The sequence below is a fragment of the Suncus etruscus genome, chromosome 5, assembly GCF_024139225.1.
Source record: "Suncus etruscus isolate mSunEtr1 chromosome 5, mSunEtr1.pri.cur, whole genome shotgun sequence".
Classification (NCBI taxonomy): Eukaryota; Metazoa; Chordata; class Mammalia; order Eulipotyphla; family Soricidae; genus Suncus; species Suncus etruscus.
In genome coordinates this window covers 140646444-140658518 of record NC_064852.1, presented here as the reverse complement: position 1 = coordinate 140658518, position 12075 = coordinate 140646444, and the positions used below count along the sequence as shown (strand labels likewise).

Here is a 12075-nt window from a genome sequence, read left to right as displayed (position 1 = left end):
GTGATGCTACTAATAAGATACCAGAATTTTTTTTTATTTTTAACTCTATTACTTTCTATTCTACATATGTAGGATATCATTCTGGATCTGTTCTTCTCCTTCTAACTTCACATAACATGATACTTTCCAAAGTTATTCATCAAGAAAATATCTTAACATTAGAATTATATTAAGAAAACAAAGATATAGAACAACAGATAGGTTACATACTTTGAATGTGTCCAACCCAGGTTCAGTCCATGCCATCCCATATTCTCCCCTGAGCCCTCAGTAAGAATTCCTGAGTAAAAAGCCAGGAGTAACCCTGAGCATCACCAGTTGAGCACTACCCCCAAAATAATTAATATCCACACTTTCACCAAATTTCTATTATTTCTTTGGTACTTTTAAAATCAGGTTTAAAATGGCAAAAGCAGGATATGTGTGTTACTAGTGTCAAATATGCATTAATCTTATGAACTAAAGAGTAGGACCATTTCTAGTAGTAAGCTCTTTGATATGCTGTTCTCTAAAAATTTGTATTAAACTCTTTAAGAGTGCAAGACCAGAATTTGTGTTGAAAGTTATTATTTCCACCTGATGAAACAACAACTCAAGTCAAAGCATTTATATATTCAAGAAACATGGATAAAAATGAGGGCAAAGGACTCAAACATTTTTCACATCCTTCCTGCATGGAAATCACATCCTCCATACTGGAGTACTAAGCAAATCCTTTGATTGATAGCACTAAATAAAGATAAATTCTGCTTATAAATGTGATTCATTACATTTTCTCTGTAAGTTTGACTTTATGAGACCACTAAATATCAGTCCATATGCCCACTGGTGGTGCTATATATACTGGAATTTAACCAGAATTCTTTGGTGATAAGACTGGAACGATAGTTCAGAGGTCTGTGGCATGCCTTGCATGCAGCTGACCTGAGTTCTCTCCTTAGCATCCATATGGTACAACCGAGTCTGCCAGGAAAAAGTCCTGAGTGGAGAGCCAGGAGTAAGCCCTGAGCATTGCTAGGTGTGGCCCAGAAATCACAAATATTAGGTGGTATACAACTGAAAGAATAAAGAATCCTCACAATGCTGACCCTTTTATTGCCCACCTTTCAGAAAATATAAATTTTTAGAAGTAATGATGGTAAATATAGGGATGGAAGTGAGTTTATCAATGAGATGACATTAACCTGCCTTTATAACTGCATCACTATTCCTTTACAGCATTATACAAGGCTTTATGAATTGTTTCTATTGCTAAATGCAAAAAAATAGCACTGATAGTACCAAAAATACAACATGTGGGGCCCGAGAGATAGCATGGAGGTAAGGCGTTTGCCTTTCATGCAGAAGGTCATCGGTTTGAATCCTGGCGTCCCATATGGTCCCCCTGTGCCTGCCAGGAGCAATTTCTGAGCATGGAGCCAGGAATAACCCCTGAGCACTGCCGGGTGTGACCCAAAAACCACACACACACACAAAAAAAAAAACATGTAATAGAGATACTGTTTAATTCAGAGCAAATGCAAATTTTTAAATATATTTTATGTTTAGTTCTTACCTGATAAACGCTAAGGAGATAACGTAGTCTGAATTGACAGTTATAGTCCAATCACAATCTCGGCTATGAGGATATGGATGAGGAAAGTTGGGTGAAAGAATAAAGCCTGAAGATCCTGTTAAATTCCCTCCACAAGGTGCTGCAATTAATACAAACAAAACCTGAAGTGAGTAATAAAATCTCCTGGCTTTCAAAATTTATGTAAATATGTCTTTAAAAGAATTTAGGATTGGGTTGGTTTTCATTAATAAAGGTAGCTGATTGAATATGACATGTGTGTGAAGAAAAATAAGTAGCATGGAAATTACAGGCATAGATTTATACATTGAACTTAGCTGCTTTATTGGGTTTAAAATAGTTTTATTTTTTTTACAAAAAAAGACACACTTCATTCCCTTTCTATTATTTTTTGCGTCATGTAAACAAAATTGAGAAAGCAGAAATAAAGATTTCCTTATATGATTCGTGAGGAAAAAATCTGAATGCTACTAGAAAAATATAGACATAAAGTGAAACAAAGACAATAGTAATGAGTAGAATAATAATAGCTGAGATCTTTGGCTTTTTTTCGTGTCTTCCTTGATACCTGTTTTATGCATTTATAGAAAAAAAGGCAAAAGGGGCCAGAGAGATAGCATGGAGGTAAGGCATTTGCCTTGCATACAGAAGGTCGGTGATTCGAATCCTGGCATCCCAGATCCCTTGAGCCTGCCAGGAGTGATTTCTGAGCATAGAGCCAGAAGTAACCCCTGAGCATAGCCGAATGTGACCCCCCCCCAAAAAAAAAAAGAAAAGAAAAGAAAAGGAGGCAAGGATGATGAGAATGGATAAATCATTGTAGAAACAAGAGAGATTTATAATAAATGATTTTATTCTGAGTGCTAGGAAAAAACTATACTTTGGTTGCTTGATTTGTTGATGAAAACAGACAGCCCCTACAGTTAGGATTGCAGCTTCAAAGGTTGCTGTAACACTGCAATGGAGAAAAAAATAAATTATGAGTAAAAATTCATAGAATAGATTCTTTGGGGTATGATTATTAAAGTCTGTTAACCGTGATTTATGATCAGAAAACGATGTATTACACAGAGCTGCCTCGTTTAAAAAATAGAGAAATGAAGTATGTCAGACCCTGTGGGTGAAAAAATGAAAGAGAAGGAGAGGGGATGAGGAAGAAGAAAAGGAGGAAGAGAGAAAAAAGAGAGAGAGGAAGAGAGCAGGGGGGAAGAGAGAAATTACGACTATGCCAGTTGTCAGTAAGCAGACAGAGAGACAAATTTGCAGGGTGAAACCACAGTGAATTATCACAGGTGGGGGATCCACGCCAGCCCACATGCTAAGTGCAGCCTGGCAACATTGTCCTTCGTGATCCTGGCACCACAACAAAAGATGCTGTAGCCAGGGAGCAGTTCAGCACAATTAAACAAGTGTTGCGACGAAGAACGCACAGCCCCCACTTATCACACAACAAGAAGGGAAACGCAGTAATAATTAAGAAGAGGTGAGAAAGCCTTGAAAAAATTATTGTTATCTTAGAACGAATTATCTTATTGTGTGAACAGATATACCAGCGTCTTGACTGCATGAAGTTGGTTTGGACAGAAGAAAATTTGGGATTGGGCAAAATTTTAGGACCTCTATTGTTCACCTGAGTTGAAACATGCAAAATACTAGATTTTGGTATACCTTGCCAACTCAACTAGGATCATCTACTGCACATGTCCTCTGCCATCTTTTCCTCAGCACCTAAGCCGCAATAGATGACCTCAGCCCCTACTCTACTGAGAATATTTAGCTACCCAGACTAAATTTTCTCACCACCACTTTCTGCTCATCTCTAGGTTTGCAGAAAATTTACCAAATATTAGACATAAACTCTACTAACTTTCTTCTTGCTCCCTCATACCAAATGTTTGCTGGATATTTCTAAATGTTTCTCAAAGTCACGTTATTGGAACACAGAGTCACCTCAGTCTACTCACAAATCCCTTCTCCTCCTTATAGCCTTTGTTCAATAGCTTCTCTACGTTCCCAACTTCTCCCTCTCTTTCCATAAAGTTCTCCATTTTCTATCATTCTAAAATTTAAACAAAGTTTCCTACATTTCATTTCACCATTAAGAAAATAAAACTAGATAGCACAGCGGCTTTTGCATTGCAAGCAGCCGATCCAGGACCAAAGGTGGTTGGTTCGAATCCCAGTGTCCCATATGGTCCCCCGTGCCTGCCAGGAGCTATTTCTGAGCAGACAGCCAGGAGTAACCCCTGAGCATCGCCGGGTGTGGCCCAAAAACTAAAAAAAAAAAAAAAAAAAAAAAAGAAAACTAAATAAAATAAAATAAAATACTAAGCACTATATGATGGTTAATAAATCTTTCTCACCCTTAAGAGTTTAATAAAAACAGAATACAGTGAGGAATTTTCTTTTTTCACTTGACTCAAATAAGAGTCATTTCCCCATCACCTATCATTTTCAACCAAAATGTTGAAGACATATCTGAAAATGCTTTCCTTCAAATTATTAGCTGCATTACTTGCCTCCATCGATCAATGGTAATAAAGTGTTATAACTAATATTTGATTAAGCTTTTTTTATTTTCTCTTTTTTCTTATTTGCAGAATAAAAGAAGAAAAGTTTTTAGTTTTTATTTTTTGCCTACTTTTTTAAGATGCTTCTAGATTTTCTTGGTGCAATGCCTTTTGTCCTTTTATGGTAGTCCTCTATCCTACCTTTCTTCATTCATTCTGAATAAATGTTTACATTTATCTATATAAGACTTGACTTCTTTGTGCTTCAAATGAACTCACTAAAAAAAGAGTTCTAATTTCATTTTCTCTTTCTTAAGGGTATGTGCTGGATATGCCCATGGACAAACAAACTTAATTAGCAAAGTAAATTAACATCAAGAAAAAACAAATATTTCTGATGCTTTACTTTAAAGGAAAACATGAAAGTATTCATATTGAGAAAACTTACACCATGTCCTACCACCATGCTATATCTCTAGCATATATCTCTAGCTATAACTCTACCTTTTTCTAGTGCTTTTGCAAAAACCTCAATTTTATTGCAAACTACTATACATCATTTTATCACTTTGGTATTCTCCTGATTCCCTTATCAAGTTGTCTCTAATTTTAAACACATTACAATATTCCTTAATGACAACATTCATGTTTCAATATATTTTCTAATAATTTTACTTATAATTTTTAGCAATCTCATCTGCTTAATTCTAAAACAAGACACTCTCATGACTGATTCTCTTTCAGAAATTTACTTTTTCGTCCTAGCTCCTCTTCCTTGCTTCCAATCCACCTCCCCACTAAAACTATCTTAACATGAAATACTCACACATACAATTCTGCAATTTTTCCATATAGCCTAAAAGACAATGTGCAGATTATAGCCCTCATAATCTAGCCAATCTACATTAAATTTATAATAAAATATTAACAACCAACATAAAGTTTCTTATACTTTACCTTCTGCAATAATATAACTTGTACCTACTATGTCTTAGTGTATAGTGAAGGACAGGGTTTATTTTAATTATGGTAAATCCACCTATCTTTTAATGACCTATCTTTTAATAAATCCACCTATCTTTTAATGTTGATTAGTAAAAGTTAAAGAGCAAGAAAAAAAAGGATTGATTTATTCTAAATTTCACTGTTAATCTTCTCACCACCTCCCACTCAGGTAACTGTTCATCTTTATTAATAACCGTGTCTTTAATGTTATTTTCAAGATGGAGTTAAGTATTTGCTATATATAATGTAAAATATGTTTGTGTTGAACTGATAGTCACACTCTTTTCTAAATATAAACATAGCAATTAGCATTAGGGACAAATACATAATCTAATTAGTAACTATGTGAGCATATTTACCCTTCAAACTTGCAAAATCACATGTGAATTAAAAAAAGTGTAATAACAACAAATGTGTACCTGAATATATATATGCCCCAAAGACAGAAATTAAAGAAATACATTATGAACTGTGTTGTTCTTTTTTCAAAGTTGTTAACTGCTGAAAAGGTGCAATAAAAATGGACTTTTACTGGTCTCATTTTTTTTAATTGTTGCAGGGAATATTTTTGTTCTGTGAATTACTAAAATTATGTTGTTCTTTTAAACTTTTAATTACCTATATACTCGAGTATAAGCCGAGTTTTTCAGGCACAAAATTTGTGCCAGAAAAGCAGAACTTGGCTTATACTTGAGTCATACCTGTATGTAGTCTCGAGTCTTCTGCTGTCCGCTGGATTGGGGGGGGGGGGGGAAGGGGGCACTTTAGCTCAGTCCACACGGCACAGCTAAGCTGAAGCAGTCGGTGGCTGAACTAAACTGGATGCCCCTGAACTATTTAACCCATGATATCCTGGCCTTTGTACGAGACCGACAGCAGTGATGATGATATCTGCAAACTCAGTGATGATGACAAATTATCTATGCTGATACCCTCATATCAGATACAGCTGAAGCTCTGTTTGGACATACAAATTATGATAAGGAGGAATCCAGTTTTGAAGGATTTTTTTTTTTGTGGTTTTTGGGTCACACCCGGCAGTGCTCAGGGGTTACTCCTGGCTCCATGCTCAGAAATTGCTCCTGGCAGGCACGGGGGACCATATGGGACGCTGGGATTCGAACCGATGACCTCTTGCATGAAAGGCAAACGCCTTACCTCCATGCTATCTCTCCAGCCCCAGTTTTGAAGGATTTTAACCTTTGTGATTTAGCTTGATTACCTGTTAAGCTACAGTTTTCTGCACTTTATTTAAATTTTTAAAGTTATTGTTACTAGTTTACAGTTTTTCTTTAGCAATAAATATTGAAAACATTTAACCTACTGATTTCTCAATTATTGTAATTGTTTTGAGTATATATTTTTATTTTTGAAATTTACCAGTGGCTGCTGCTTTTTCTGTGTTTCTAGGGTAAAATTAGGGAGGGTTAGCTTTTGCTTGGATCAGTTTATACTCGAGTATTTAGTATATAATGCACATTTTGTATATTTACACACATAAATATATACCTATGTGTATGTATATACATATATATGATACCTAAAATTTTAAAGGATGCAGGAATCGTCATTGCATTTAATTTAATCCTTGTTACTGGCTCTTTTCCACCATTAAGTTAACATTTGGCTATAATGATAAAAAAAAAACAAAAACAATGGGAATCGGAAAGGGTGATATTTAGAACATGGCTCTAAAATATGAAACCATTAGTTAGGAATGTCACAGGGGTGATTAAGTGGTACCTAATTACCTGGATAAGCATAATCTAGACAGCTTGATTCCATTAAGTTATCATCCCAATAATTGCACCCCTATTTTATTGGTTTATAATCTTGGACCATATAAATAAATACTCATCATTACAAAAACACACAAATACTCACAACCCACACAAATACACAACACACACATCCTCAATTTCAAAGAAATTAAATTCTGCCTTCAGAATCATTATGAGGAGACCCCTTTCATAATTTGGGAGTTCACCTATATTTCTTACTGTTATATAGGTGCACAGAGAGACTAAGAGTTCTATCTTAGAATAAAGTTTAGTTTAGAAATTATAACTTAGCTTTGCTGTGAACCTAGGTATATCCATGACAGGCTCCAGTTTTAAGGAATTGAAACTAGGTACATAAGAGCAGCATGTCCACAGAACCAAACCTTCTGGGGACTTTCCAGGAACTGACTGTTTGGTCAGGTATCAGAGGCAAAAGAGCAATGACCAGATGACACCAGACCCTGGATCTAATACTGCACCCTTCATCTGGAGATGTCTGATTATCCTGCATTGAGCCTACAGCCCAACAAAACAGTCATCTGATGAAACATATATGAAACAACCAATCTTAGCTGTCCTTTTGTTAAGGACCAACAATTTTAAAAATCCACTACCCAGAGGTGGGAATCCCCTAGCCAGGGGTCGGCAACCTTCAGCTCCAGAGCCACCTGTATAGCTTTTGAAGCTTTGCCACACCAACTACAGCAGGGCCAATAGCAAGGGGCTGGGAGTAGTATCACTTAATCATTAAATATTTTAATTGGCTATTACTTTGCACAAATATATGTCCTTTTTATCTTCAGATCTACAGCTAACTGAAGGATCCTGTATATAGCATTAAGATAAGAAACAATGTATGCAGTGCAATGTTTATTTTAAATGTCGATGGTTTTGCTGCTCCCAGTTTTTTTTTTTCCTTCTGAAACGAGTCAAGTGGCTCTTTATCTCTTAAAGGTCTGCGACCCCTGATAGACTGAAGCCCCAGATACCCTTTAAATTGGGGCCAGAGCAATAGCACAGCGGTAGGGCATTTGTCTTACAAGTGACCAACCCTGACAGACCTGGGTTTGATACCAGAGCAAGGGGTGATTTCTGAGTGCATAGCCAGGAGTAATCCCTGAGCATCACCAGATGTGGTCCCCCCCCAAAAAATTGGCCTGTATGCCTATTTATTTCTTAGAAAATGCTGGGCCCCTGCATGGTGAAATAAACTCCTTTGCATTTGTTTACATTACTGCCTATCTCCATAGTGGTCTTTGGGGTGGTAGATCCTGAGTTCCAGACTTAACACTCTATCCTAATAATGAGAATGTATGAGGGAAATAGAAAGCCTGTCTAGAGTACAGGCGGGGCTTGAGTGGGGAGGAGGGAGATTTGGAACATTGGTGATGGCAATGTTGCACTGGTGATGGGTGGTGTTCTTTACATGACTGAAACCCAAATACAATCATGTATGTAATAAAGTTGGTGAAAGAAAGAAAGAAAGAAAGAAAGAAAGAAAGAAAGAAAGAAAGAAAGAAAGAAAGAAAGAAGGAAGGAAGGAAGGAAGGAAGGAAGGAAGGAAGGAAGGAAGGAAGGAAGGAAGGAAGGAAGGAAGGAAGGGAAAGGAAGGAAGGAAGGAAGGAAGGAAGGAAGGAAGGAGAAAGAAAGAAAGAAAGAAAGAAAGAAGGAAGGAAGGAAGGAGGAAGGAAGGAGAAAGAAAGAAAGAAAGAAAGAAAGAAGGAAGGAAGGAAGGAAGGAAGGTAAGAAGGAAGGAAGGAAGGAGTGAAGGAAGGAAGGAAGGAAGGAAGGAAGAAAGAAAGAATGAAAGAAAGAAAGAAAGAAAGAATGAAAGAAAGAAAGAAAGAAAGAAAGAAAGAAAGAAAGAAAGAAAGAAAGAAAGAAAGAAAGAAAGAAAGAAAGAAAGAAAGAAAGAAAATTTACCTCATGCAGAAAGACACCTTCGCTTCCAGGAAAAAAAAAAAAAAAGAATTTTAAGGAGTTTTAATAGGTGGTGGTTACAAGGGGCCCCAGGCCCAATCATTTAGCCCTGATCATCGTTTTTCAAGTCTTTTAAGGAGTGGAACATATCTTTCTAGCACAGATGTGCATAGGAAGATCAGATGACCATAATGTTACAGTAGTAGCATTAGGAATAGACCTGTCTTTAATTATAATAGAAATTATTCTTGAAGTCTATAGCTGTCAGGAACTCCCTGCCACTGGTCTTGGCTGATAGCTTTAAGGATTTACTCAAGTGTTTTGTTTTTAAAAAAACTAAAAAGCAAAATGGTGGTTTGAAGACAAAATGGTTGTTCTTGTGTCAAGTTACAACCTTCCCCTCCCTTTCTTTTCTCTAATAAATTTTTTTTATGAATTCAACCACTTGATCTCTAGTTCCTCACTTTTAATTATGACTATTTGAAAAATAATATCTGTCACCTTTATATCAATCAGGTATTCAAAAATTATTTAGCTTCTATTAAATTTATATATAATTAAATTTAAAAATATCTATAAAGTTTATCCCAATATATTTCATTGCTATGGTTGATTTTTAAGGTTATAAAAGCCATTCCAATTGCTTTTTTTACATTTATGAAGTTTTTTATATTTTAAACACTCTGAATATCAAAAAATTATCTTTGCCTAAATTCACAAACATTTTAATATTTGGAAATACATATTTAATACATCTAAGTAGAAAACATTCAAAATAAAATATTCCCTTTCTTATTAAAGTAAAGAAATTGTACTATAAAGGTGAAAAAGAAAATGAGCAAATAGAAGACTGTTTCTTAATAGAAAATCCATGTAAGTGAAAATAAAAAGTATAAAATCTTATAACTCTGAGATGAAATGTTTTTCTTAAGTCAAATAAACTTGTGAATTAATCTTTCTGGTAAGTTTCATCACCTTAAAGATCATTTTAAAGATCTTTCTGGAGGTGGTTTCCGTGGAGAAATTTATAAGGGCATCTACAATTGAAAGCTCTTTTCTAATCTTAATTGTTTCCAATTCAGTTTTATTTGTGTCTATTGTCTTTCTCCTCAGACCACCCACACTAATGTCTTTGTTATTTACCTTCCTATTGAGTGCTGCCACTTTCCCTCTGGCAATGTCAAAGCAATCTTCACACTGTCAATTTTCTCTGGAATGAATTCTATTAACTTTCTTAAAGATGGCATCCTCTTATTTATTTATTAATTTTTATTTTTTATTTTTTTTGATATTTACTATGAGGCTGAATACTTCTACATGCAAGCAAAATGCTTTGTGTTCCCAGGTCTGAGACATAGAGTTATGGAGTTTCTAAAAAGTTCAGGGTTTAATCTTTGGTATAGTACTTCCAATCATGAAGTTCTTTCTTATCAGTTTCAGAGGTCAAGCTTTCTGCAGCCTTAGCAATTTTTTGACTTTTTTCCAAAAAGTTATTTTCTTCTTTAGAGAAGCTCTAATGCATATCCTCTCTTCAAGCTATCTTTCCCTACCAAAAATAATACACAGCTGGATAATCCACACAAAATTTTTCACAACTTGCTCAGTATAATAAGATTTAGTGCTCAACATTTTTTTTCAGAATTAGAAGTTGATAACTAGTCTTATCTACAAATGAAATTTTGTAACAATACTTTTTAAAGCTCTATATATCTATAAAGTGGATTTTAGTGTTTCTTAGAATTTTAATATAATCTTAAACATGAAAACATTGTACATAATAATTCATTGCAGTAATCAAATAACCAAGTTGGTAGCATTCTATTATTCCCTCTTTATATAAAAATTGCTTTGGTAAAATATGTAAACCTTAGTCAGAATATAGCACTTTAATTTGTTGGAAACTTCTTTGCTAAACTGAGTAGCAAACAACCAAGTGACTTCCAGTAATTCTGTTTCCAAATCTTTAAAATATATTTTTATATTATTTCCATGTTTTTATCAGAATTGTAGTGATACATATCAATTAATTGGTTACTGATGCCTTAGAATTTGCAGTCATATATCAAATGCTTGCCCTGTTTTTATTTGTTTGTTTGTTTGCTTGCTTGCTTGCTTTTTCGGCTACACCTGGTGACACTCAGGGGTTACTCTTCGCTATGTGCTCAGAAATCACTCCTAGTTTGGAGGACCATATGGGAATCTGGGGGATCAAACCGTGGTCGTCCTAGAAAGCACATGCAAGGCAAATGCCCTCCTTCTTGTGCCACTGCTCAGGTCCTTATCTTGTGCTTATTGACCTTGCTGTGAACCAAACAGAAGCTATCTTGTTTCTCAATGATACAATGAATATTTTGAATAATCTCAGAGGAAACATGCCCTAGTCAGCTTGCCTTGCTAGGAAAGAAAACATGACAAAGTCAGTTGGTTACTGCAACAATACCTAAACTACAGACTTCTGTGTAAATATTTTGGTCAATCAACCAAAGGTTTCAAAGCAAATGACCAAAGCTCAGACCACTTCCTGGCCTGACTCTGAAATTCCAATGAAATGAAACATCACTTGGGATCAAATTCATTCATCAATGATTCTTTCTTTTCCTCTCATTATATAAAGCCAGATTATTCACTTTTTTATATTATATAGTAAAACAAATTATATATAATTTGTATTATAAATATATAAGTATTTATATTATATAACATATGTATATAAATGTATATATAAGTTTATACATAGTATAAATTATATATAATATGACTTGATATCTACTATAGTTATTATTTAGTATTGTATAATAAATTTTATTATATGTATATATAGTTATATTATATATGATACATAACAGACATATATAGATATTACATATAATTTGTCCCATTAAATGCATACACACATAGATAGATAGATAGATAGATAGATAGATAGATAGATAGATAGATAGATAGATAGATAGATAGATAGATAGATAGATAGATAGATAAAGATATAGAAGAAAGAGAGACAGAGAGAGGAGAAAGCAGAGGCTTCTTTGGCTACACATATTGATGCTTAGGGATCACTCCTGTCCATTTCAGGGAACGATATGGGATGGCTAGGATTGAACTCTGGTGGCACATGAAAGGCAAGGCAAGCATTCTCCTTACTGTTCTATAAATCCAGCCCTAGAACAGACTATCATATTTTCTGGCGTATAAAACGACTGGGCATATAAGACGATCCCTACATTTCCTGTTAAAATATAGGGTTTGGGCTACATTCACCATATAAGATTACCTCTATTTTAAT

General features: G+C 34.9%; 1 protein-coding gene across 1 annotated transcript in view; it reads right to left on the bottom strand.

The window, feature by feature from the left end:
- Positions 1-12075, bottom strand: part of CSMD3 (CUB and Sushi multiple domains 3) — a 1236222-nt gene that overhangs the window by 309497 nt on the left and 914650 nt on the right. Inside the window, exon 29 of the mRNA XM_049773958.1 lies at positions 1556-1694. Coding sequence (XP_049629915.1) covers positions 1556-1694 — 139 coding nt within the window. The remainder of the gene's footprint in view (positions 1-1555; positions 1695-12075) is intronic.